Genomic DNA, 27,292 nt, shown 5'->3' with positions numbered 1-27,292 from the left:
GATCCGGAAGGGAACAATGGATACTTGGGCAATTTGAAAATTACCAGATGTCCGGGTGATTTCGGAGATTGCTGAATACACGGTTCAAGAACCGGTTCTCTATTGGGAATAGTTTTTATTGTGATCGTGTGAATGCAATTGTTGCCATGTCATCATTACCTAATCAGTGTTATTAAAACTAACATTATCCGGCTGTGGTTGATTGAGACATTGGAGCCGAGGCACGAGCAGCACACTTCAACATGACTTCCAACCAGATGCCAGATCAACCAGGGCCAGAAGTGTTGGATATGGGGTTCCCCCACCTGTGTAATACTGACCGGTCATCACCTGTGGCACCCATATTGGAGTTGGATATGGGATTTCCACCTAGCTGTGAATTCAATTTCCAGCATTCGCCTGACCCGGCGAACAGCTCTTCAAACTTCCTGGCAGTGGATCATCCAGCCAGTAACTCAGGTATGTCTCGACTAAATATGTAATATATTGCATAACTCATCTTTGCAATTCAGTCAATGTAATTCCACCGAAAGACAGTCCTCTCGACATGGGTTTCGACGCACTTCTGGTTCAACATGAGCATCCGGACCAGATGCCTTTGGATATGGGCTTTGGCATCAATCTGGTTGATTATGTACCCGATCGGTCAGGTCAGTCTTATCATTGTGATGGTGTCCACTCTTAAATATGAATTTAGTCGATATTGAACCGGAAGACAGGCCTTTGGACATGGGCTTTGGTATCCATCTGGTTCATAATTTTCCAGATCAGTCATGTAAGTCACTTCATTATTTGGTCGCACTGTTAAATGTAAATTCAGTGGATATTGGACCTGACAATATGCATTTGGACATGGGATTTGAGACACCGGATCCGGTATATCTTTCGCCGGATCAGTCCTGTAGGTCATTCCATGCAATATCACATTGTTAATTACTAAAATTCAGTCAGTGGGTCAACTGGAACCCATTGGATTTGTCATTCAGCGCGCTGTAGGAGATTTGCGCTTGGCGACACACTGGTTGGAGATGCAAAGGGCCCATGGCACAATGTCACTGGAAGAAGCGTCTGTCAGCCAGGAAGTTCTTCAGTCCACCAATGAGTTGTTGTTGGCATTTCAACTGATATCAATATACCGACTGTCGACATGATATATATGTAAGGTCCATACTCTCCACCCTTTGTATAGTACATTCAAGGAATCACAATGATTACACCCTTTGCATGTAATTCACTTTATAAGACACCTTTGCAGTTCTAGTAGACCGCTTCGGCTCCGTATTGTCAACTTGAGCTCCATGTCTTTTGGTTTTCTTGTCAGTGGCCTGTGTGGTGGACAGAGCGGTTAGTTTGGGTGCAGGTATCTTGTGACTCATCGCCTTCAACCGGACAGCTGATGCAGGACAGACTAAGCGACTTCCGCAGGTATTGTTTAAAGGTAGTCGTGCTGTAGGATGGTTACTGGATGATTCTACTAAAGGAGTGCCAGCGTTGTCCCCCAGTGGTCTGTTGCTCCTAGTTGCATTTGTTTTAGATCTCTTGACCGGTGTAGCACTCGAGCTCACGCTAGGCTCGTATTCACTGATTTCCCGATATACGTTCAATGCCTGTCACTATCTGATGTAACCCGCACAACCCGACGCAAACCCGACACTTTGACTAGCGGACCTGATGTTTCAGCCGCATCGGACCCGATATTTTCCCGCGCACTTGTCCTATCCATGTCCCGTCCCGTCTTGCTAGCCCCACTAGGTGCGTAGTTGATTATTTCACACATTACTCACGTTGTAGCCAGCGCTATTACATGTTTTCCCATCATCCGCAGCGCCTCGTGTTTATTTACATGTACTTCGGACCCGAAATCGTCGGCCGCTACTTTCACCTACGGCCTTCCGGATTTCTATGTACTTATATATATATTGGACTGACTACGAGTATTTTCATTATCCAAGTAGTAGGGAGCCATTCCCCGATACTTAGTGGTCAAACCCGATATTTCATAGTTCTTAGTTGACATTGCGAATATTACCGCTCTTTCTATCCAAAATACCCATTGTTATCATATATCCACATACTGCTCGCTTTCCCAACATTTGCTGATGCCATTCCTGCTAACCTGCTAAACCCGAACCTGAAACCCGCTAACCTGAAACCTGAAAACATCGGACCTGACACTTTGGCATTGGACATCGTAGATATACCTTCGGACTTTGTTTCCCACGCTCGGACTTTTGACTGTTTTATCATTTCACTAACTACAGGCCAATCCAATAGCTAACCCCTCGGGTCAAACGCACTTGTCTTGCAAGTAAAGCAGACTAGGCTGTGCACGACCACAACATTTTTATATTGCTGGCTACTTACTTCGTGTAGTGTCCAGCAATTGTTGTATCTCTACACCAGTGGGCAGGAATCTTCCTCTGATTGAGATCAGACAGCTCTGCCCCGCTTTCCGGTCGATTTCAGCTTGGATGCCAGTGATCGGACTTCATCATCTTCATCCTTATCCTCATCCTCACTACTCGACTCCTGTTCCACCCGTCCGGTTGGCTTCCCAGATGACTTTCTGGTCGACTTGGCAGAAGGTTGTTTAACAGGAACAGATCGGACAGCTCTTCCCCACTTTCTGGTTGATTTCAGCTTGGAAGGCGGTGATTGGACTTCATCGTCTTCATCCTTATCCTCATCCTCATCACTCGACTCCTGTTCCACCCTTTCGGTTGGCTTCCTGGATGACTTTCTGGTTGGCTTGCCGGTTGGTTTCTTAACCGGGACCCTGGTCCTTGCTGTCGCTAGACTGCATATAGTGCTAGAGTCGTACCCTGTGATCTTGTCCATTGGTTCTCTCATCTCCTTGTCATGGTCTTGCCAGCCTTTGAATTCAAATGTTGGCCAAACCTTGTCCTTTTGTCGCTGATGCCAGAACTCTAAGAGCCGGTCGGCTTCATGGAACTGAAGCTTCGATGGGTCCTTGATTTTCCTGCCGGTAGGTGAAAACTTGGCCTCGATAAAATCTTCCTGAGCCTCTGTCACTGCAGACCAAGGAACAGACGCCTTTGGCTTTTGACTGCAAAACCCTGCAAAATATGTAGTTGCTTTATCAACTCTCCGGATATTTGATTTGTAACACTTACTGTAGTGTTTTGTGAGGAATGTCTGGATAAGAGACTTTTTGTCCTCTAGGTTAAGTGGCTTAATATCCGGTATGACCGGAAGCCCATAGGTATCCACCTCCAAAGCAAATTCCTCCTTCTTTCTCCTTTGGTTTCTGCTTGCCTTTCCCTCCCCGTCCTCATTGCCATCCTCATCATCATTCCGGTCAACTGCTGGTATTACGACATGGTGTAAGTACTTGACCGGATCAATCAACATTACACAAAAAAGAACCTCACCGAACTCTTCTCCAACATAGGCATTGTTACGCTGACTGTTGGTCGGCGTGTGCGAACTAGGATAGGTCTTCTCAGCGACGACTCGAGTGAGTCTACTGAAGCTGAGCGTGGTCTGGCCTTGACGGAACGTCAAGGATTCCTCCGGCGATCTCGGTAAGACGGCGCTCGTCGAGATGCAGGGCTAGCGGATACGTGCTAAGTCGTATGGGGGCGACTTAGAAGTGCGGTCTCCCACAAGGAAGCTGGTAAGCTTAGATGAGCAAGTTCTGGGGATGAACCTAGTAGATTAAAGTAAAGTCTAAGTACAATAATCTGTGTCTACTTATAGGGAAGTACTACAAGTATTCTCGCTCAGTCTGTAATCAATAGTATATCGTACATCTATGATAACCAGACATGAGGTTCAGATAAGATACATGAGGCTTAACCTCTGATCAAGCATGCTGCACCAAGGGCAGCTGCGCATAGGTACAGGAAGCGCCAAGCGCGCTCCGGATCTTCATGAAGCGACATGCTGTATACATGCGCTGATCTAGGGCGTCCATGAGGCGTCCATGAGGCGTACAGCCTCCATGGAACAGGTACAAGGCTGTCTAGGCCAGGGGCGGGGTCATAGCGCCAGGGGGCGGGGTCATAGCGGTCCAGACCGCTGTCTTTCTAGGCGCAGGCGTCACACCGCCGCGTGGGGAGTCTAGCAGAGCGGGGGCAGGCGTAGGGAGAGCTGGGGCTCTAGTAGGTGTTACAGATCCCTGTAACAGGCATTCCACTCCGGTAACATGGCCTTCCAGTCTTTTGTATCTGTGAAACTACTGCCCTCCAACTTTTCATTGAAGTCAATTCTTATGACCGGATCAGGCCATCTTTACCAGTCGAGAGAATGAAAATGTCACTCACCCATTGATCCTCACTTCGCCTTCCTCAGTTTTCCATGCCGACAATATGAATATCCTCATACCAGCCTGCCTCCATAACTGAGTTGCAAGATCCTTCATCATACCAGGAGTGTTCTTCTGAGCGAACTCAACTTGGACATCTGTAGGAGGAGCCTTGCTAGACCATTCTATCGCCGTCTTATTTGCTTCCTCCAGCTGCTCTTCAGATAAACCGCCCATAATTGCATTGACCGCACCCTGGTAGTTTTTAATCATTTCCTTCCCTCCTGGCCTTGCTCCAGTCTTTTCAAGGATCTCCTTCTTGCACTGGTGTTCTATCACCAACCGGGCAGTCCATTTCTTACCGAACTTGCTTTGTTTTTTGATGGTCTTTTCAGCTCTCCGGTTATATAACCAGTCCCGGTACATCTTAATACATCATGAGCATTTATACAATTAGAGGATCAGCTGCTCACAGATTTCCTTTTCTTCAAAAGCCAGGCATCCATCTTAGGGGCTTGCATCTTGGCCTCTTTTATGACCGCCCTCAGAATCGTTTTCCTATCCTTACTGGTTGCTTCCTTCCATTCTTCTAGGTGAGATTGTAAGACCACCAGCTCTTCCTCAGTCAATTTCTGCTTGGTCTTTTCAGGGCTGTGTACTGATGAGTTGGATCGGGCCATTGCAAAGCAGTTGAGGTCTTGGTAGAAGAAAGGATACAGTATAAGGTCACATAGCTGATTGCCACCATGTATCCGACAGTAAACCGAACAAGAGATTGTCTGCCAGCATGATACTCTCAGGCTCAACATGCCCTGTGTTTCCGGTTCATAGAATTTAGAACTGTGAAACATACAAACATACACCAAGTTCATCATATAGTATACAGGCAGCATACAGTCATACTCTCAGATATGTCATACAGCACAGGGAGACACATTGATACCAGATGACATCCATGGGAATTGTGATGATGGCAGGATTACCATGTGTTTGATTAACCGATGTAGAGACTCGCGCCTCTCAATGCGGAATATACGGCCCTATTACCCACATAATTCCCTACACGTTCCAGCTCTTATCCGAAGGATCAGTCATACACGCTCTCACGCGCGCGCCCTACGTACGCGCCTCGTTCGCGCGCCTTACACGCACTCGCGCCTTTCACGCACGCTCGTGCGCCTCCCCTTAGGCCTTTGTACCCTTGTCCGTCCGTCCGTCCATCCTATGTCCTTGCTGATTTACTGGTGCGTTATTCTTATCCCTTTCACTGAATTGACGTACCTTCGGTCCGATCTCCGCGCTTACATACAGAAAGTCTATCATAGGCTTTAGAATATATTTAGAGTTGATATGGTTACTCGGTTCGGTACCACGCTCGGAAGCGCGCCGCATAGCGTAATCTCCCTTCTTAAATAGAGGGAAAGTTCCTTTTAACTTACTTCCTTCCCTTCTCCCTTATCTGAGTATACTGCAAATTGTATAAGTGCACCTTAGTACTTGAAATCCGATTATACTTCACTATTCTACCATCGCTCGCGCATCTGCTATACTTGAACACTCTCCCCCATCGCTCAAAAGCATGCTTCCGCATACGCGCGCACCCCTCGCATCTTTCGCTCGCGCGCGCCCTTTGCGCGCCTTCGCATTGCTTACTCACGCCTACGCGCACATTATCTTCTCGCGCCTACGCGCACATTATCTTCTCGCGCCTTCGCGCGCCTGTTACCACCCGTCTAGTTGGCGAAGACTCCCTCTATTACATTAAAGAGGAACTTCTCTCAGTAGCTGTCCTTTGGGTCGAGTCGTATTCTCGTATCCTGGTCTTACTGTAGAACCCCCGTTAGCTTTAGCGTTTCACCTATAGTCAAGATTCCTCACCTTCACCGACTTCTAAATGATGAAACTTATGGCAATCTCAGTTGCTCTGACCTTAATATATCCTAAATGGAGATGAGGTTCTGAGATTTCTGATGCCCTGAGTTACCTCAATGACAAACAGGAACAGAAAATGTGGTAATCCGGTGATTCAAATCACTCAATCCGGAGTTGAAGGAAAGCACAATGTGAAGTCATATGCACTGCCAATCATCAAGCTTGAGTACACTCCCCAGCCCAACAATCCTTTTAGGTGGTGGTATCAATCATGGCAAATACTAAACAAAAGGGAATCACATACACTCCTCCAATGAGGAAACAATTGCCTCAGCTATATAAACTCCAGGAGAAAACTACTTCCAGAGGATCCAGGTCATCTTGGGTGAAAGATTCATGGTCCCTGAAAACAAAGTCAGTGACATCATCACCAACAAAATCTCCCTCAAAACAAATAGCTGGGTTCTCTCAGATGCTCCATGAGGGCGCTGACATTGACTTTGACCAAGGAGACATCCCTCAGCCTAAATTACCAAAATCTCTGGCAAGCAGAAGTCCTTCTTATTTCTGCAGTCTGCATCTGACCAGATCACACAGAGTCAGAATGAATATCTCTGGCAATGGAACCGCAAGTTCAAGGACTACATAAACCTACTGATGGTCAGAGAAGCCCCTCCTCTGGACTGGCTTTGTGCAGTTTGCAAGAAGGATGGGGTTTATAAATGCCATGGCTGTTTCAATGAGCCCCTGTTTTGCACAGACTGCTGCAGAACCCAGCATCAAAGGCATCCTTTCCATCGCATCAGTCAATGGACCGGATCATTTTTTCAAGAAACTTCACTCATTAAAGTCGGCCTGCACATTCACCTTGCTCATGATGGCACTCCATGTCCCAGCAGCACTGAATACACATCCGACCTCTTTGATTGGTCAGATACCGATGAAAATATAGACTATGATGATTATCCGGAGGGAGCTTCCATTCCACTTGTTGCAGACTCAGATCATCCGGCTACAATCATAGTAGACAAATCCGGTGTTCACTCCCTATCCATATGGTATTGCCACTGCTCCGGTGCTCTCAACCGGGATATGCAGCTCTTTGAGGCAGGCTTGTTTCTGGCATCTTTCACCAGACCAAAAACTGCATTCACATTCTCTGTCTTGGACGATTTTCTGCTAGACAACCTTGAATGTGGTACATCAGCCATGAATTACTACAGTAAGATCCGGAGGCTAACCTCAAGCATATTTCCATTGATGGTTCCGGTAAGTCAATTTTCATTTTCTGTACTGACCATCCGGTCATTAAACAACAATATTTGCAGGATCGCTACAGAGAGCTCATTAGAACTGCCAGACAGTGGCGCCAATGCAAGCTTTACAAGTGGCATGGGTTTGCCCACAAAGATGATGAGCCAAAGGCCGGTGATCTCGCTCTATTTTGTCCTGCATGTCCTCAACCAGGGATAAATTTGGACCTGTCAACTGGTACAGCCACTCAGCCTGACAACACCCCTTTCTGGCTCTTCACCAGGACTTTAGTCATGGATGGTAATTTTAAAGCCGAGCACCTCCATCCGGTGAATCCATCCGACGAAGTATCATTGATGGATGGTCTTGCATTCATGGTCGGAGATGAGAGATACAAGAGTCATTTGTCTGTTGCCCAAGACCGTGTCCAAAAGTCAGATTGCAACAATCACCATGCAGTCAATCAAGCAAATGCCTCCCGGCAAAAGCTGGAGGCCACTGGGATAGGAGGATGTGCATGTGCACGGCATGGATGTTTTGTCCCACATTCCATGGTGGATTTTCAGAAAGGTGAAAGGTGAATACACATTGCATCCGGTTACATGCATTTACAGTCTTACTGATCTCACCCACAATAATCAGGCAGATGAACATGGACTATGCCTTGAGTCAAGCACTCAACTACAATACAGATGGAATCTCATGCGTGATAACGTTCTATGACATAAATTGTCAGTATAATAAGTTTCTCAAGGACTGGATCACATCCAGCATGTATCTTTCGATCCCCATGGGCATGAATATCATTCCCGGAATAGGTTTGTGGCATGTACATGGGCATCAGGACAGCTGCTATGTCCAGTATGCATCAAATTTTATGGGCAGGATAGACGGAGAGATCATGGAAACACTCTGGGCATCCTTGAACATAATCTCTCCATCGGCCAGGGGCATGGGAACTCCGCATCGCAAGGAGGTATTGGATTATCAGATGAATGATTCCAACTTCATGAAAATGATTCGCATAAGTGAGTTGGCAACCTCCGGATGCACAAATATGTTCCGGTCTCATATGATTCATTGCTGGCTCACTTGCCCTGCAGCTAAGTTTCTGTGCAGAAAGTTCAAGGAGGCTGCCAGGGGTGCTGAAGAGAGCAAACTCTCATTCCAAAATCTTAATGAGACAGCTCACCCCGACATGGTCCTTCTTTGGGAAGTAGAGGAGGCACTTGCTCAGGCGAACAGACTGGAGGATCCAACAGCCATGGACATTTATGAGGTCCGGTTGGAAAAGGGCAAGTGTCAAATTCTACTAATATTCATCCGGGCCGGATCACATTCTGATTATTATCCGGATGTCATTTATCTACAGCTCCAACTAGAAAGCAGCAGGAGTTGCGCCTGCTGGAGGCTCAAAACTGTCCTGATCATTTGGTCACCAATTCCCTCAGTCGAAGAGGAGCCGCCACTTGGCTAGCAACTAATCTCACCATAGAAGAATCCCAAATCTCTCTATCCAGAGATGTGAAAAGGCTCGGAAGGCATCCTACAGATATTCAATTGCTGAGAGTAGCCCAACTCAGGGATAAGCTACAAACTCATATTACAAGCTTTCTCGAGATGGCACCCACTTATCTTGGATTTGGAGTTGATGTCGATGAACCAGATCCTCCGGTAGATAGGGTTCATAATTCGCTCGACGATTATTCCGATCTTGATGATTGTGATCACAATCCGGTGAAGGTTCAACGATACAGCGAGGCACGAACAATGCTCCTGACTGTATCTATAATTGTTGTAAGGTCGTGCATTGCCTAGTCTGCTATACTTGAGACGACAAGTGCGTTCAACCCTAAAGGGGAAGCGAGTGCAGCAAGGATCTAGAGGTATGCGCTGAAAGCGCTACTGGTTGGCCAATGCGAAGCGCGGGAAAGCGCAGGTGCGCGCGAGGCGCGAGAATGCGCGCGTGTATGGCGCGAAGCGCGGGAAAGCGTGCGCGTGTATACAGATACGAGAGAGAGTAAGAGTGAGTTTGCTTAAGTGATGATATGATGTAAGACAAGAGAAGAGAGATGCGAGGTGTAAACAAATAGATTTCTACTATGTTCTGCTAGGTAAATAGTGGGTAGTAACCAGTAAGTCCTCTGTCGTTCTGGTGGGAGAGTAAGTCAGTAAGTAAGTATGTACTGCTGGCGCTTAAGTATGGCGCCTAAGCGCTGTCATGTGGAGCTGAAGCGCTACCGAGTAAGGTATGTAAAGATATATGTAAGTAAGGGTCCATGATAAAAATAAAGATGGAATGATATGCAAATGTGAGAAATGGAAATATACGCACTAGGGAACTTGGTGGACAGTGGATGGATGCTTCTGGATGGCTGGCGCTATAGGGCGCTACAGCGCGGGAAAGCGCGCGCGCATATACATCGTGAAGCGCGGGAAAGGTACGCGCGCATGGCGCGTGTTGTGCGGGAAAGCTGCGCCTCATATAGAGATAGCTGCAGGTAGCACACAGAGTGATGCTACAAGTTCGTGCCATGTACTCCCCAGTGAAAACTGCCATATTGCACAATGAGAGGCATGAGTCTCTACACCGGATCTGGAACCAAATCATACCTCCCTATTTCAACTGGAGCTTACAATCATACCTTTGCCTTCCAACCTTGGAATAGACAAATGCAATGCATTGGATGTCACCGATCTCATGAAAGAAGAAACTGCCCTCCGTGAAGGCCAGGCCAATGACGCCCTTCATGCAATTAGAGTTCATTTGGGAGATAAAGCGGTTATATTCTGGAATACTGTCCGATCAGCTAAGTCACAGGCCTCCTCCACCAGGGCATGGACTCAAGTTCACTCAGTGGAAGCAGCAGTAAATCTCAATGCCAGGATATATTCAAAATGCTGGTTGCAGCTAGCCAAACTCCCTGATCATGACCTCCTGAAGAAATATCTTCCACTAAAGAAAGAACACCTGAAAGCCAGCGCTGCAGTGGCAGATCCAAATGTGCGTGGTCAGAGGGACGCTACTCTCGCATGGTTCTGGTCCATTGATGTTCAGGGTGATACATCCGGAAATGACTGGATGACAGAATGTGAGTGTCCACCACATCCGGTGATATTGGGTCGTCTGGTCTCACATGCTCTGACAATAGTTTATCGGGTAAATTGGCTCCGGACAAAGGCACTGTGTGATCGTTGGAATGAAGAGGTTGTTCTTGTTAAACAAGAGATGCAGTGGTCGGTCAATTTCTTTAATCACAAGGCCAAGCAATGGTGCGGTCGCAGGGACAATGCCGCTTCCACTGGGAGGACCAGACATGCATGTTATGCTGCCCGACAATGTCACATATATGAAGAACTAGCTGCACATGCAGCGGATTCCTTTCAGAAAATTATTCCGGTCATTCAGCTGGAAGTACCGGTTGTCAGTTAGTTCGGAGTACCGGTTGGATAGTTCCCAGGTTAGCTAATATGTAATTATGTGAAATGTGTGCAAACAATCACACTTTCCCATTCTCTGACAACAACATCATCCTCATTCGCTCTCCATGAACATCACCGGAACTCTGGTTGCCTCTGACCAAGTCATTGTGGTCTACTCAGATGGTCAGATCACCGCTGGAGAGATTTCTCGTGCTTTATTCTATGCCAATTCTCGCTTGTTGGCCATGCGCCTGTATGTTGGCAAGAGCTTTGCCACTGCGATGCCGGGATATGCAGAAAAATTCTACAGACTCATGAAATGGGAAATGGAGGTAAGCATCCAGTTCTCCAGTTCTCCGGTTCTCCGGTAGTCTGGTCATCCTCATCTTCCCTTGCACTCAAATATCGTCACCTGTCATATAGACCTTTGTCACTCCTTTCATCAACATATCCTTCCTCAGCAAGTGCTCCGCTGTCATTCCAAAACCTCTTCAAGATGTGATAGCAATCATGGTGGTACAGACATTGGTGGACCGGCAACCAGATGTGAATGAGGTTCTCAGTGACATCAAAGCATTGGCTCTCTCTGTGGATTCCATCACATCTGATCAATATGACATTGCTCATATGCCAGACTACTTCAATGCCTGGTGGAAGGAAAACCTGGGCTCTTGCAGGGTGTCAGACATGTTGCCAAAGTCATCCGTCCAAGATGTGATGGAGTTGGTGAAGGGCCATTTTTCAGAACTTGTGAGTCCATGAGATCTTCACCTCCTAAACCATATCCTCACTAAATCTGACATCTAACACCATAATAGCCTGATCATGTGGAAACCGGCCTCCTTCCATATATGCTCACAGTTGGCCCAGTTGTTCACCCGGAGATGATCGGATCGGCATCTCTTGAGCAGTGCCGGCAGACAACAATTGGTAGAGAGCTGTTGGACATATTGCATGGAAGGATGACGAACTTTTTACGTTCAAGTGATAGGTTGTGTTACAAGTAACATCGGTCATGTGGCCCCCCTATCATTTTCCCTTCATCCTCGCCCTCACCATCTACCGGCTCGTCCTCCTTTACCGACTTTCCGTTGACCGGATCCTCGGGACCGTTCCCGTCCCTCACATCGCCCACCTCTATGCACGTGCATGCACGTTCCTCCCCTGATTCGACCACCAATGTGGTCCCACACCTATGACTCGGTCTGACTCGTGCCACCAATGTGGCTTTCCTCTTTCTGTTCCTTCTGACTGCGGATTCCCACACGTTGTATTCTTACCATTGGTCCGTTCCAACGTTTCTCGGTCTCATTCCATATTCGACCACCCATCACTAATCCGGCTCTGTTGCCAACGCACCTATACCATTCTCGTTTCCCCCTTTACCCTTACCTACTGTGCGGTAGCCTTGCCCTTAACCCTCTCCACCTAGTATAAGTAGTCAGTCACCCTGTACTAGATTCTCCAACTTGAATCTACTCAATCTTCCCTGGAACATACTTCCCTCTGAACGCCCCTTTGGCTTCAGTCTCTAGTATCTTTTCTTAGTTGCTCATCGCGACTAAGTCTACCTCAATCGAGCTCATCGTTCGGACAAGATAGTCCTTATGTGAGCGACTTCATAGACATCTGTCTTAGAAGTCACGTGACACGCGCGTACTGTGATCACTGCCGACTCATCGTCGCCAGTATCACTTGCTATACCGGATCCTTCCGGTTACGTCACGAACGTTAGCGGACGACGCCCCTCTTAGGGCTCCGCCTAACAGATCTATTTGAGTGCGTAACAGGTTGGCCAGATTAGTTGGGCCTGTTGATGAACTTACTAGGGCTGTGGCGTCCTCACAATCACTCATGGACCGGTTGAATTCAGGTGACAGTGCATCCGTACGGTCAAGCACAATTTGACGTCCGGAAGCATCCAGTAAATATGTCATACCACGTATTATATTCAACTGCAATGTAAATGTGTGCAGATTTCCAAAGATGAAATCTGATCATGTGCATGTGATGCTGATTCCGACTCATCCTTATCCGGTTATGGATGGATCAAACCGGTTGTCTTTTCTTTCCTTATACATTAACCGCTCATTTATTTCCTCGACACATGACAACAATCCCACTGGACTGGGCATTATACCAGACCTACCTTGCCGGTGAACTGGTTTATGACACCTTCATGTCCAAAATTCATCAACAACCAGTTCACCCAATGGGAGTTGGACTGTTGGATATCGACACCTGTATTGCTTTGGAGCAGCTTGCCAATGTCTTGGCTGTCGCTTACCAGAATCCTGGTATGCATTCCAGCATAAATATTTGTTCCAGTTCATTAACTTGCAGACAGTTCATCTGAAAATTGACATGGTTAGATACAATGAATGCCTGGAGAAACATGAATCCAGTCGAAGCCAAAAACAAGAGCAGACTCTTTTGGACAAGTTCCCTCCTGAAGAGGAGCGTGTCTTGACAACACCTAGTGTCATCATTGATTCCGGAGGCAGAATTATTGCCTGGTATTTGCCTGAAGCAATGACCGGCATGATAATGGTATGTCTTCTATCCACATCTGTTTCTTATTTCATCTCATCTGGATGTATATGACAATTTCACAGACGGATATGCACTGTGCCACAAATTCCATGGGCAATTTGTTGAACAATAGCATCACAACCGGCAAGCCTACTGCATGGAGGACCCATGCGTCCAATTTCTATCCAAGTCTGAATAGGAAGATCACCCCCGGTTGCATCAATATATCACCAGCATGGTTTCAGCAAGGAAGAGAGGTATGTCCGGTTCATATGAATTGAGGTTGCTGGTCTGAAGTATTGTAGAAACATGGTTTCCCCAATCTTGATCCGGAAGATGGCTTTTCACCTGAAGTATCAGCGTCATTGAAAGGTGATGTTGGTAGCAATATCACGACCTCCCTTCAAAGATCTGGTATCCTTGTCTCTGCTGCACTTCGGGTGATGCACCCAGATCTTTATCGGGCTGGACTCAAAACCCAAGTCAGGCTGGGCAAATGGGCGACCCGGTATCAGTTACATGACATGTGCCATCATCTAAAATGTTGGACGTCGGTCTTCAATGTGGTATCGGTCATTTGCAACCGCCGGTCACCACCTCATAGAGATCCAAAATGTCGACTGGAGGCATTTGATATCATGACAACTGCAGGTATTTATCACCCGGTCATAATGGATTTCATGAATCTTGGAATTAAGTTCCTATATGACTCCGGGTCAATGTTGGCTTCATCATGTCGCCTTGTGAGACATCACATGCATGTGGAAGAGGGCAGCCGGATTGTTACTGCATGGTACATGCAAGATAGTATCCATAATTTTGTTGGAACTCCAAGGACAGACTATGCAAAATATGGCACTGTGAAATGCAGCCACCCGGTTGCCAAAAATGATGCTTAGACAAGTGATTATAAATGTAAACCCATACATATTTTGGATGTACTGGTCACTTTATCAGGCATCTATTCATGTGCCGGAGTCCGGTACATGAGTGGTATACACATATATGGGCTGGGAAAATGTATTTTGGTCTACCCCAATTGATATTCACTCATGGTTGATTTACCGGACGATAGGCTCGTAAGATCATAGTTGTACCGGATACTACACCTACCGGATCACAGATTTACCTGATGCTAGATGTACTGGATGATAAGCTTGTAACCCTGGCACATCCTTTGGCCCTGGGTACACCCATTCTTCCGGCTCATTTGTCCCCAATATAAACAGGATTCACCATTGATGATGGCCTATATACTGGTACTTCCGGCCCCCTTGTCTCTATTTCAAACCGGATTCCCCATTTATAGTGTCCCATATACTAGTACATTCCTATACCATTGTCTATACTACATACTCCCGGCCCATCCATTTGCCTCGGGTACACACATTCACTTGGCCCATTCGTCTCTATTGTACACCAGATTCACCATTCATAGTGTCCTATATGCTAGTACATTCCTATACCATTGTCTATACTACATACCCCCAGCCCATCCGTTTGCCTTGGGTACACACATTCACTCGGCCCACTCATCTCTATTGTAAACCAGATTCACCATTCATAATATCCTATATTCCTAGTACATTCCTATACTATTGTCTATATTATATACCCCCAGCCCATCTGTTTGCCTCGGGTACGCACATTTACTAGGCCCACTCATATACCCGGCCCATCTGTTTGCCTTGGGTACACACATTCGTCTGGCCCACTCGTCTCTATTGTAAACCAGATTCACCATTCATAATGTCCTATATATTAGCACATTCCTATACTACTGTCTATATTATATACCCCCGGCCCATCTGTTTGTCTCGGGTACATACATTCAGTCGGCCTACTCATATATCATGGTACAATTGTTGCCATGGGCCCACATGGGATGGCCCGTCTCTATAGGTACATTGTCAAGCTGGGCTGTCCATCTGAGATGGGTATAAGTTCACCTCAGGCAGCAGTTTTCATTACTATTAAAGGTCTGTCAGACCCTATGTTTATGTTAGGATTATATGGTCTAAGAGACCCAGCCTCACTGATGTTCTAATTATAGCACGCCTTCCTTCCTCCAGAATTCTCCCGCAGTGCCTCCCTCAAGCCTCGTAGCCCTCTCCTGACCCTCTGGATATTTCGTACATCATCTACGATGCCTCACCGACCTCGCCAGCATCCCCGGAACCCCGTCCCAGGACTACCTATGGTAATCTTTAAGGCTACAAACCTGATTCACTATTGACATCACTACTTAATGGTACTTAGCGCTCATCCTGTCTCTCCACCACAACAGCTCCCAGCTTATACTCAACACACTTGTACTGCGACAATTTGTACTGTTGTTCACTTTGTTATTCTTGCCTTCGTTCTGCCTCATGTCGCTCATATCTTCAATCGTTTTTACCTAGGATTGGTATAGTTGGTTTGGGTGCATATATCCAGTTTTTATTCCCTACTAACTGATGCCCCCGTCATTTCAGTCTCACACCACCTCGAGTCCCAAGTCCTTGTGCTCGAACATCCATCACTCATCCGTCATTCTGCTCACAAGGTTACCTTCCACCTTCCAACGCTATTCAGCTACGACGTGGCTGATTGAAGTGCTACATGTGGACTTCTTTGAGTGCAAGGATATGATATTAGAGGGTTTGGGTATGTATTTCATCACATTTGTATCATTTTCCTCCACTGAAACATGCACACCTTGTCATGCCACACCCTCCGACACCACCAATGCACCACCTGCGCCCTTTCAGCCCTCCATAGCCCCCCAGCACCTTCATATCACCCCATCCCACCATCCAACATGCCTACCCCCAAGATTCCCTTCCAGTCCAATCTACATCCTTTCGTTACCCAATCGCACACTCGTTCGGTCTATCTACCCTCCCTGTATGTTACTGCACCCTCCTGCAAGCAACCTTATCTTAACTCACCAAACTGTCTCCAGGTAACGCCTCGAGGGTATCTTGATGCTTCTTTACTTTCCAAGGGATCGTGAGTGTCTCCTTGCGCATGATACCCACCACTCATTCTTGATTGTCACTTTGACTTTGGGCCTCATCGCATCGCTCCTCCACAACTCCAGTGTAATACCGAGTTGACTTTGGATGGCCTTCAACACCTGAAAGAAACGGAAGGCATCCACCATGCAATCTGTGATATGTCATCACTATCTACAATCTCGTACTTTTGACATTTACGTTCAAGAGCGTGGATGTATGTAAGGCTGCTAGGATTTTGGAGTTGAATTTGAAGAGGTATCTGAATGGTGCGTGTGTGTGTCGTGTTGGTTGTGTTCTGACGTGCAATCTTTTACTGTTTGATATCCCTTCACTCCCATCCACCCACAATGTCTCCTTCCTCTTTGGCGCAGGTAGACTGGCCCTTGTCTGTTCTCAACCCACCAAAGCGCTCGACTACTACGTGCGTGCGGCATAAGAGTTCTGTCATCAGTCCGATAGGTTCTTCATACCCTCGAGCACCGTCCAATCGTGCCATCTACGAAATGTGTGAGTCCGCATCACCACTCCTCATAGATTTGTCAAGGTTCAAACCTCTCATACCAGAGAGATACATTACTCTCGTTTTATTTTCCGATAGCTCAACATTTCAGTGAGTTGCTCGAGACGACATGTCAAGCGGTAATGTCCTCTCTTATTAAATGTCTTGCATCTCCTTCATTGTGCCCATAGACGACCTCCACGTAAGCACCCTCACTCAGCTGTAACCCTCAAACTCCCACAACTGGAGAAAGGCTTAATTTTCCCTTCTCGAGTGCAAAGTCAAGGAACTTGAGGAATAGACTGGGTGCCTCCCTGCTTCCCCGAACAACTTGAACGGGAACGTGAAAACCTGGAGTTGCACGAAAGCATCCAAACACTCAAGAAGGCGCCAATCACAAGTATATCTACTTCCCCAGAGACTTCTAGCTCGACCACAAGTCATCTGAGCATAGATGGAACATGCCATTTGTTGACCGTATATCTGTGCGGTACTCTTATTGTACTCATGTACTTAGAAATAAGTAACTTTGACAATGATTTATACCTGCGCCAATCCCTACTAGTAGCTGAAATATTACAGTATGTGAACATTCTCTACTACAGTTGTTGTATGTGACAGAAAGCCGGACAGCGAAGAAATTGAAGCAGATAGTAATGTTGCGAGCATAAGATCAGTTTCAGTCCGACCATATGTGACCAACCTTACTAGAATCATGTAAAGTAAATGACCCATTGCACTGCACTTTTCGTGCAAAGTGCAGCGTTGTGGGTCATTTGCCTTACAATAGTACTTAATGGTGGTCTTATTATATGTAGGGACTGCTGTGCTGTTATTCCAGACCATTCCAGATGCTGTTATCATCAGTATTCAGTCCATAATCAATGTTTTATGTTTTAGTTGGTGTTTTATTCGTTACTTGATTGGCTGCTTAAACCTCTCAAGAGCATCTCATGAGCCTCGTGAGATGCCCTTGAGAGCCATAGCTTCGGTAGGCACAGGCACAGGCACCTGAAGTTGATCCACATCTAGTGTTCTACAGGTGATTCGTGTCGTGTTGTCATGCTATTTACATGATGATTCTCAAAGACTCAGTACCGAGGAGGGTTCACGAGGCAAGACAAGTTCTTGGATTGGGCACACGCGTCTCTGTTGATGCATTCACGATACGACGTGTCTTGTCACATGACCTTACTACGTGCCTCCAAATTCTCCAACTTGAAGTCTTACTTACTATCATTCAGCTCGTCTCATTGCCCATGTTCTAACGTCTACACATCTCTTGGTCCTCCATACTGTTGTATTCATCCTCAAGAGTTCTCATTCTGTGCACACAACTACTGCAGCCTGCAGTGGTGGCTCTTTTCAACTTGAAGCATGCCAAAACTTTATCTGTCGAGGAACTCAGGAAACAAGAAATATACTGAAGTTCTCCCACAATGTGGTGTGTGTCTCAATTGAAGACCCTGATGCGACTGACTTGTCATTCTATGATCTATAGGGTAAGTCTATGTTCATCTGAATTGAGACAGCATATCTAATGTGCAATGTCACACTCGGTGCTGGAGCTATCAACCAGCATCACAAATGGGTACAAATCATCAAGGGCCATTCAGATGATCACAAGCTGAGGCATGACTTTTACTGTGTGCGTCTTCCCGATGGTGCCAAACATGTTGTAAAGAGTTGATTCTGTGTGGGCTCTACAAAGTGTTACCTTCAGAACTCAATGTGCGAGTGATGTGCTCGTCCCAAAGAGACTGCCTATAGAAATACTCCTTGATAAAATGCAAGGGATATTTTGTTAAGATCAAGGATGAGAGAAAGGAAAGTTACCAAGAGCACGCTCAATGTTCCGAGGATGCATCCGAAGTGGTCCGAAGGTGGTCCGACGATGGTCCGACGTCAAGAAATGAAGGTCCGAGGTTGCGCAAAGCGTCCAAAGAGCTTCCGATGAACAGCGAGTGCTCCGAGAGAAGTATGGCAGGTGTATCGAAGTATAAGACTTCGCAAAGTATAACTAAGCAAAGACTATCGGGAGAACTTAGAGACAGCAAAGAGCAAAATGGCAGCGGTCAGGCCAAACAATCGTTCCGAATAAACAAGGATCGATTGCGCGAAGTACAACTATCTGAAAGTGACTCTACTAACTATGACTCGTAGCAGGGAAAGTGAAGTGAAGTGCGAGTAGTTAGCGAGGCAGATTATATCCTACAGCGTGAAAGTCTGGAAACTGCGTAGGCAAAACCAGTAGCGAGATAAGACATCTGAAATGTAATAAGACTCAAGGCGAGCCGCTACAGAGATATGCATGTAATAAGGCGCAAGGCGTGTTTGATATGCGTATAACTGACGGGCCGACAACATATGTGCCCCTAAACATAATCAATAACAGATAACCAAGTGGAAAACGCACCAGCAAAGTCAAATGGACGCGGACGGGACATGGTACGGGGGATCAGAACTGTATACAGGCCTCGGAAATGGACGGACGACCTTCGGACAACTCAGACGAACGTACGGAACTCCCGGAAGGTAAATGGAGTGTCGAGGAATGTGTATGTGGAATACTTGTGAGTTTGGCAGGATACGAGCCCAACGCCGATCCGAGTGCTACAAATGTGCAATATGTGTCTCATGCTGAATCAAAGGTGTGCTGCTGAATATACCGACACAACCTAACATTGCTCACACAGATGCCCGCTACATCACTCATGCGGACGCCCTCAAGCTACTATATCTTCTTTCCAACAGTGTTTTCCTCACCTCGAAGTGTCGCTCTGGGGCTCCTAATATTGGGGATCTGAGGTTCACTTCGCTGCGTCGCTCTCACCACTAACACCTGGGAATCGCAGCTCACCTAGGCTCTCTCTCGCATAGGTTGGGGCCGCCATCGGAGCTTCCACCCAAAAAACTATCTGCTTAATAAAGAAAACATTTCCTTTCATTCTCGTTACCACTACTAAGACCGCTTCACGACAGCAAACACAAAGAATTGGTGAGTATTATTTCATCTATATACATTGTATGGACTTTGCTGAGCGGACGTCTCATTTCTCTTCTCTTTGGTAGCATAAATGTCCGCGTCCAAAGTCCATGTGTGCTAGTCATGGAGAAGGACGATGCAGTGGTGCGTCATCTTTGGCTTCTGCATTGTCCACGCTGTCCTTGGCTGCAGCACCACCGCATTCTTCTTCTTCTGCGACACCGGTCCGAGTCGTGGAGGTGGTGAGTCCTGGTTGCAACTCCTTTGTGGAGGAAGGATGATGAAGGCAAGACTGTTTGCAACGTGTAAGTTCTCATTTGTTGTTCCTTCTATATTCATACCAATCTCTTATATACATACAGATGTGGCCTCTACTATAAGCTTCACGGCTCTGCTTGTCCCATTAGTATGAAATCCGATATTATTCGGAAGCGCTCTCAACACCACGCTCGTGCGCAGCACTCCTCCCTCACTGAGCCCCCAAGCGCATCTAACACGCCTGGCACTCCTTCCGTTATGGAGGAGACAGTTTCAGAACGGGTTCTGGTGCAACAAGCGCAGGTACTTCTTCGTCTTCGTGGCGCAGCAGCATAGACTCGTCTGTCCACACAGTCGACGTGGGCACTGTTGTGCCACACCCGCCACTATACTACCCACCAACCCACCATGAGACCCGCACCTGCCATGGGGGTGTGGATATACCTGCAGGTGTGGGTGATGCTTGCGACACCCACGGATACACCCGTGTCATTCCCTATTTGCGACTGGTGCGTTTGGCTGTATCTGCTGTGCTTAGTCCATCCGCCACACATATATTGTATATCACCGTGTACCTTTCGAGCCTCCGCATCTGACTTTACTGTCGTTGATTACCTTGTTCTTGTTGTTGTATTAGTCAATGCATGCTATTGCGTCTGAATTAGTGATGTGCGGGCCCGGCCTGGCCTGAAAGCCCCGGCTTAGGCCCGGCTTTGGGGGGCTTGGGCTTTGCAAAAGCTCAGGCTGAGCTGTGAGCCCAAGCCAGGCCAAAGCCGCGGCTCAGCTTGGGCTCAATGACAGCTTTCAAGAACAAAATGATCTGAAATTCAATCTAAGCATATGTGTAACGATGAGATACTAAAAGAACTTCATGAACCGTGTAGGCATGGATGTTGGTATCGTGGGTCTGCCTGTGAGTATGTCTTTGCGCACATGGAAGTACTTGACGTGTGCAAAGATGAGCATGCTGTTGTGTTCACCTGTGACCGGGTGCATGATGTCTATCGATTGGTAGAGCTGTTGAGAGGTGATGTTGTCAGCGAGCGAGCGGGCTAGGCGTGAAATGGAATTACCTCGCATTCAATGCTAAAAGCGCTTTCCTTGACGCGCAAGGCTCTTATTTGCACCTGAACACGTCGTCGTTAGTGGATATATTGTATCATAAACGTGCACGCGTACTGAGTTTTCTCCATGAAGCGCTTGAGGAATTCGTCATAGATGCCTTCTTGCAGGAAGATACGCAAACCTGCACAACACGTCTGACCGTGGTTCCAGCTGGTGAAATATGAGTGTAGTTTGCATGACAACACGGTATACTCACAAGATACCGAATGCAGCCCAGTTGAGATTTCACTGTTCCCAGATGCGAATGGCACATCTCACCACTCGGTCGGTCCTACTTCGTCAACCACAATATTTGGACCACGTCGTGGAAGAAACCAAAGCCAGAACGTCCAGCAGGAAGCTTGATGCCGGAGTATATCATCGAGGGTCACTTCAACTGCATATGGAGCCTTGCCTATTTGAGTACTAGTGGCAATATAATGAGCGCGTCTAAGGATAGTTCAATTCGTCAGTGGAAAAGAGATGGAGAGCCAGTGGGAAAACCTTTGAATAGCGACGGAGGAGGGATAGGCTTGATGGCACTATCCCCAGATGAATCAATGGTCATTTATAGAAGTGTAGATGGCAGATTGCGGCTGTGGAATATAAAGGAGGGCAGTATCCCTTCATGCGGATGTACATGGTTGGTGGATTAGCTGGACTGACCCTGTTTTCATAGGTTGCAAATATCAAGGCCGATAAGGAACAAAAAGCCGCCGGCTCAGGCTTTTCAACACCTCAAGCCGGGCCCTGGGCCATGGTCAGGCCCTGACTTGGGCCCGGCTCGGCTTGGCCTAATTAGGCTCGGCTTTGGCTGGCCCACAGCCTGAAGCCGGGCCGTGCACATCACTAGTCTGAATAACTTGTTTGTGCAATAAGAATGGGAGAGAAAAATGAAATAAAGCATTCAAAGTGGAATACAGAAGTATGAAAAACATATAGATTCAAGAGGCTCTACAACACATCCACTATCATACTCATCAACATCATGGGGCAGGTGGTGAGCATCTGGAGAAGGTGCTATGTTGAGGCTCTCCAGGGAACATACCAGGAGGCTACCCTCACCCTCTGCCACTAGTGCTGCCGTGGTCCGGTTCGGTCCGGTTCAGAGGGCCCTGGACGAGAACCGAGAACTGGACCATGGTCCGGTTCTACAAAATTGTCGAACCCAGAACCGGACCATCAAGAACGGTTCTTAACAGTCCGGTTCGGTTTTTTTGCGGTCCGAATGTGAACCGAACCGCAAATTTTTCAAGCAGCAAGGAAAAACATTCACAATACATCTACATGACATTGGGTAGCTAGGCTAATGACACACCAGCTGCGTACTCTTCTGCCTCTACTGCCGCTGACACATGACCATTCTTATAGGCTGCCTTCATTAATTGTAGCGCGGAGAATGTGGATGGTGCGAGGGCGTTGCGGCGCAGAGTCGATGTGATCCCCGCACTGGAGAAAGCGCGTTCCGATGGGACTGCACTGCCTTGAATGGGCAGGTAATCACGCGCAACACGAGCTAGCGTTGGATATTGCATTGAATGTAACTGATCAAGGATGTAAGCGGGGAACAATGAATTTGAGGGCTGACTTACACCCCACCACGCGACAACGTCATCCGTCTCCTCCAATGGTGAAGTAAGGTATGCGGAGAGCTCTTGATGAGGATCGCGCGTGCGATGGTCTGTAGCTTGACGTTCCATGATAGCGTCGCACATCCAGGAAGCACCATAACAAATTGAAGCTTTCGTTGTTGACATGGCCAATGGCTCCTTGGGTTGCAGTCCTGGGGCTGGAGGCGCTTGATAATATTTGTCAAACTAAGCATCCATCTGAAGTTAGAGACCGCCAGGATACTTAAGGTTGAATAGTACTCACCACCGCCTGAAGACGAGCCCTCCCATCCGCGACCTTCATCTCAGTCCATCGCCGTTCAACATATGCTAACTTGTAGTTGGGGTCAAGAACTGTAACAAAATGAGACATGGACTTGAGCGAAAACTCGATACTTACCTAGACAGATAAAGTAGACATCCGAGTCACTAGCTTTCTGGTAGTACTTCTCAACATTTTTGAGACCCTTCGTAATGGCATCCGCGATTATTGCGTATTCTGGATTTCTTGCCATCGTCTCCCATGCGCTAGCGAGACACTCTAGTGTAGGTATAGTCTGCCAGGCTGTTGGGTACGCGACCGACGAGAATGATTGCTGTGCAGTTGCAGGTTCCTATAACAATCAGTAAATAAAATAAAAACAGATATACAAATAAGTACCTTGAGGACGTCATGCACTAGCCGTATCTTCCTCCAGTCGGCTCGATCAAGCTTGAAGTCACTATATGACTTGTTGCGCAACTTTGGGACCTCATGGCTCTCATCGGCAAGTAGAGTGAAGCGGTTGACAGCCTGAAAGATGTTAGATACTAAACCGGCAGTTGTACATCTCACCTACCAGGCGAAGAGACAAGAAGCGCTCGAGGCACTTGAACAAGGAAGCCCAGCGTGTTCTCACCCATGTCAGAATCTCACGAACGGCAACACCTTCTTCCTCGCATGATTTCTTGAAAAACGCTTGAGCTTGCGGTGATTTACGGATCTAGTTATTGGTTGTGTCAATGAGAACTTGAAGACAAAAAGAGAGGACTTTACCTGTTCAATGAGTGCCAATGCTTTTCCAACAGCATCGCCGACATCAAAACCATCCTCAACAATAGCTTGAGGGTCGTGTTCCAATGCTGCAAGTTGTTCAGTTAAGCTGGTGATGTCAGTATCCTCGTCATAATCGATAGCGTGACGGATCTTGCGTAGTAAGGTTGCCTGTGGGGTGGGTGCGACTCCGTCAACAAAATGTCGCGCTGCAAGATTCAAAATATGCTCTTGACAGCGGATGCGACGGGGACCTGGAAGCCAGTGGGTACCATCTGCATCTATGGCCTTCGCTACTTCACTCATAGCGGTATCATTATTTGAGGCATTGTCCGACGTCAGCCATCCAACCTATGCAAGCGAAGTCAATCCACAGCTGAAGCCAGACTCTGGGAAACATACCTTATTGCGAATATCATACCTATCTATCGTCGTAACGAGTATATTGCTGATGTTGTGGCCGCTATGGTTGCCTTCAATCCGCATGAAATCAAGTTGCTCATTTCTCAGCTCCCACTGCAGCGGTTTGCCAGCAGGGCTCCAAATATAATGTCCAGTAACCGAAAAAAATGGTTCGCCGATTATCGATGTCCATGAATCGAAAGTCATGGACACCGCACTGTCAATATGCTAATGAAATATTGTAAGACTGATGCCATAATATAAGTAGGTCAAGACTCACCGCTAGACGCTCCTTGATATTTTCGACCACAGTCATTGCTCGAGACTTGATTGTTTCCGTTAACTTGGTGCGATGCAGAATGTCCTTTTCAGTTAGGGTGGGACGCGCATACTGTAATAAACGCCGAAATGCTGGCTTGTCAATTAATTGTATTGCCTGGTGTGATGTGAATAAATTGATACAATATATATATAAAAACAACGTACCTCGTCTTCTGTCACGATAAGTTCCATGATATATTCAAGCAAGCCTTCCTTGGTGAACGCAGGTGGTTTGCAAACAAGCTTGCCATCGAGAGTTGATTGTGATTGTGTCATGATGTCGTCTTCTCCAGGTGGGATTGCACGAGAGTGCATTGTGATGCCTGCGGCGTCACAACGCTCCTTGTAGACTTGAAAATGCGACTTCTTGTAACGGACAATATGGGTGCGAAGTGTCGAAGTACCTCCACGAAATGTGTGCTTCTGCACTGGTTCACCAGCGGCCCTTGTTTGAAAGTTATTAAACGACATATCAAAAACAATATGGACCACTTACTTGCATAGTGTACACACCCACCCATCAGGTAAACAGGTAAATATAGTCCTAACGTCCGCTGTGCGTTCGCTTTTTGAAAGCTAAATACAGGTCTTAGTTGAGACTCAAGGAAAACAATAAACGAGTACATACAGTAGTGGTGCACCCGTTCTCGGATTTAGATTCATCAACTTCATCGTCGACCTCTGGTTGGGGGATCAGCTCGTCAGCAGACGACTCTCCCAGATCAGGTGTAGAGGGTATTTCTTCATCTTCGGAGTCAAGAGGAGATAAGATTCGCATGGCAGTTTTCTTGCGTGGTGGATGATCCGTAGCGCTGGATAAAGCACGTTTCCTTGGGTTAGTTGACGAAGACAGACCGCAGGCATTGTCCACATCGCGAATACGAGCTGACGGTTTTGAGGGCCGGCCAGAGCGCCTAGATCCAGCTGCAACTGTTGCTGGGGTGCGTCCAGCCTTGAGCAGAATGGAGAAGGCGTCCTTTGCGGATGTAGTGGAAGAGGATGGTTGGGGCAATGGTACTTCATCGTCAGGATCGTTAAAGAAGGTAATTTCAGAAGCATCCTTAAGGGTGCCGTCAGCGTTCAGAGCGCAGCAGTCTTCAGACATCATGAGGCAAATAACTCACAAGTTTTTTGTTAGCACCTCGTTTTATGTGTGGAGGAGACCCTAACACCACAGAGCAACAATATCCAAGGAGATCTGTTAGAGATGACAACCGGTGGAGGATCATGCTTATCCAGGAAGCATATAGACTAGAACATGTAGATATCTGTGATATAGGTGAACATATGTCAGTCAGTAAGAGTTCTTGAGAGTAGATTGATTAGTACTTACCTTCAAAAAGGCTAACAGTAGCCCGATTAACAAATAATGCAAATCTCGAAGACGATGCTTTGATGTCGACATGGACACCGACGTCGTCGTTATTGAAGTCGAAGTTGAGGGAATTCGAAGTCAAGGAACGGTTCGGGAAGGTTCGGGAAAGTCGAACCAGAACCGGACCATTAGTGAAGGTCCAGAACCCAGAACCGTTTTCCGGTCCGGTTCTGGCTGGTGAGGGAACCATGGACCGAACCACAGAGAACCGGACCAAAAGTCCGGTTCGAACCGTGGTTCTGGACCGGACCGCGGCAGCACTATCTGCCACGAGGGTCGGCATGTATCCTCTTGAGGGAGATCTAGTAGTCAGCCCTATAAAACTAGGGAGCAGCCTCCTGGAGGAGGGTGTCTCTCAGACCATATAATTTCTACATAATAATAGGGTCTGACAGTACGTGGGAACATCTTCAAAGTGCTGCCAAGGGTGTATAAGTTACTGTATTATGTGTATTCTCGCCGAATAAAAATTGTATTGTGTCTGGTTCAGACGACCAGACGATTTGGGTGTGGGATATGAAGACTGGCCAGGGAGTCGGTCCCACTTTCCACGGGCACGTCGGAAGTGTTCTGTCTGTCGCAATCTCCCCCGACGGCAAACGCATTGTATCTGGTTCAGAAGACAAGACCATCCGTGTGTGGGATGTAGAATTCCTTAGCCAGCCCCACCCGCCTGCAGTATGCTTTTCACCTAACCCATCCCACGCTCTTCATTTCGCCTCCTCCTTTCTCCAGGATCCCTCGACCCCAGTCTCTGTTGTTGCGAACGAGGATGGATGGGTTGTAGGTCCTGACGGACGCCTTCTTCTCTGGATCTCACCCATTTTGCACCCGGTGGTGTATGCCCCAGGAAACACGCTGGTGATACCCAATCGTGCCTCGCAGTTCGATTTGAGTCGTCTTGCGCATGGCACGTCTTGGCATACGTGTCGGGAACAGGAGGCTGCTTTGTCTTCGTTATGATACCCTTGTATGTTGCACACGCACTACACATGATTCGTACCGCACTTGTTTGTCGTCAGGGCTTATTCAGTTCACTTCGTCACGTACCAGTCGAATTTCGCTAACTTGGGTCATGAACGTGTTGTCCGATTCAGAGACTGAGTCTTGATCTCCGGTCACACAATAGCACCAGAAGTTTCATCTCTTCGCTTGATCACATCGTTCCAATGTCCATTAATGACGGTCTCCACGGCGCTACGTCTGAGGCAGACCCTCGAATCAAAGGAAGACAGTCGTGCATAGCCCCGACCCCGAGCGCGTTCTATTGTGTCACGGTGGCACTGCGAGGCTATGCGAGATTCATGTGATCGAACATTTCAGGAAGAACAGCTTGCATGAAGCCCAATGTTTCCAG

General features: G+C 47.2%; 9 protein-coding genes across 9 annotated transcripts; 6 read left to right on the top strand and 3 right to left on the bottom strand.

The window, feature by feature from the left end:
- Positions 1 to 242: 242 nt before the first annotated feature.
- On the top strand, positions 243 to 1,151 carry F5147DRAFT_774691 (uncharacterized protein; the record flags this gene model as incomplete). The annotated part of the gene is made up of 5 exons (XM_041441630.1): positions 243 to 459; positions 513 to 650; positions 698 to 775; positions 821 to 901; positions 952 to 1,151. 5 exons carry the CDS (start codon positions 243 to 245, stop codon positions 1,149 to 1,151), a joined length of 714 nt encoding a protein of 237 aa, XP_041291727.1.
- A 1,279-nt stretch (positions 1,152 to 2,430) lies between these two features.
- Positions 2,431 to 3,416, bottom strand: F5147DRAFT_653671 (uncharacterized protein; the record flags this gene model as incomplete). Its single annotated transcript, XM_041433800.1, has 3 exons — positions 2,431 to 3,077; positions 3,135 to 3,351; positions 3,393 to 3,416. 3 exons carry the CDS (start codon positions 3,414 to 3,416, stop codon positions 2,431 to 2,433), a joined length of 888 nt encoding a protein of 295 aa, XP_041291726.1.
- Positions 3,417 to 4,282: 866 nt separating this feature from the next.
- F5147DRAFT_578442 (uncharacterized protein) lies at positions 4,283 to 4,693 on the bottom strand (the record flags this gene model as incomplete). The annotated part of the gene is made up of 1 exon (XM_041431437.1): positions 4,283 to 4,693. The coding sequence occupies one exon, from the start codon at positions 4,691 to 4,693 to the stop codon at positions 4,283 to 4,285; it is 411 nt and encodes a 136-aa protein (XP_041291725.1).
- Positions 4,694 to 6,733: 2,040 nt separating this feature from the next.
- Positions 6,734 to 10,826, top strand: F5147DRAFT_578480 (uncharacterized protein; the record flags this gene model as incomplete). Its single annotated transcript, XM_041431442.1, has 6 exons — positions 6,734 to 7,429; positions 7,504 to 7,970; positions 8,036 to 8,421; positions 8,497 to 8,694; positions 8,766 to 9,190; positions 10,026 to 10,826. Coding segments are annotated over 6 exons (2,973 nt in total), but the record flags the coding sequence as incomplete, so codon positions are not given.
- Positions 10,827 to 10,941: 115 nt separating this feature from the next.
- Positions 10,942 to 11,823, top strand: F5147DRAFT_774687 (uncharacterized protein; the record flags this gene model as incomplete). The annotated part of the gene is made up of 3 exons (XM_041441629.1): positions 10,942 to 11,148; positions 11,240 to 11,566; positions 11,635 to 11,823. The coding sequence occupies 3 exons, from the start codon at positions 10,942 to 10,944 to the stop codon at positions 11,821 to 11,823; spliced, it is 723 nt and encodes a 240-aa protein (XP_041291723.1).
- Positions 11,824 to 13,506: 1,683 nt separating this feature from the next.
- On the top strand, positions 13,507 to 14,181 carry F5147DRAFT_530246 (uncharacterized protein; the record flags this gene model as incomplete). Its single annotated transcript, XM_041430068.1, has 2 exons — positions 13,507 to 13,609; positions 13,685 to 14,181. Coding segments are annotated over 2 exons (600 nt in total), but the record flags the coding sequence as incomplete, so codon positions are not given.
- A 2,894-nt stretch (positions 14,182 to 17,075) lies between these two features.
- F5147DRAFT_653667 (uncharacterized protein) lies at positions 17,076 to 17,874 on the bottom strand (the record flags this gene model as incomplete). Its single annotated transcript, XM_041433799.1, has 4 exons — positions 17,076 to 17,197; positions 17,393 to 17,414; positions 17,555 to 17,700; positions 17,766 to 17,874. The coding sequence occupies 4 exons, from the start codon at positions 17,872 to 17,874 to the stop codon at positions 17,076 to 17,078; spliced, it is 399 nt and encodes a 132-aa protein (XP_041291721.1).
- Positions 17,875 to 20,090: 2,216 nt separating this feature from the next.
- On the top strand, positions 20,091 to 20,426 carry F5147DRAFT_578706 (uncharacterized protein; the record flags this gene model as incomplete). The annotated part of the gene is made up of 2 exons (XM_041431452.1): positions 20,091 to 20,137; positions 20,195 to 20,426. Coding segments are annotated over 2 exons (279 nt in total), but the record flags the coding sequence as incomplete, so codon positions are not given.
- A 5,909-nt stretch (positions 20,427 to 26,335) lies between these two features.
- Positions 26,336 to 27,217, top strand: F5147DRAFT_222258 (uncharacterized protein). Its single transcript, XM_041428676.1, has one exon. It carries the CDS (start codon positions 26,452 to 26,454, stop codon positions 26,896 to 26,898), a length of 447 nt encoding a protein of 148 aa, XP_041291719.1. The 5' UTR covers positions 26,336 to 26,451; the 3' UTR covers positions 26,899 to 27,217.
- The last annotated feature ends 75 nt before the right edge of the window (positions 27,218 to 27,292 follow it).

The sequence above is a fragment of the Suillus discolor genome (genome assembly GCF_016758755.1).
Source record: "Suillus discolor strain FC423 chromosome Unknown F5147scaffold_34, whole genome shotgun sequence".
NCBI lineage: Eukaryota > Fungi > Basidiomycota > Agaricomycetes > Boletales > Suillaceae > Suillus > Suillus discolor.
This window is presented reverse-complemented; position numbering and strand designations above follow the sequence as displayed.

What these genes read in the sequence shown, in the direction of transcription:
- F5147DRAFT_222258 (XM_041428676.1), top strand. Translation starts at nt 26,452, where the DNA reads ATGAAGACTGGCCAGGGAGTCGGTCCCACTTTCCACGGGCACGTCGGA.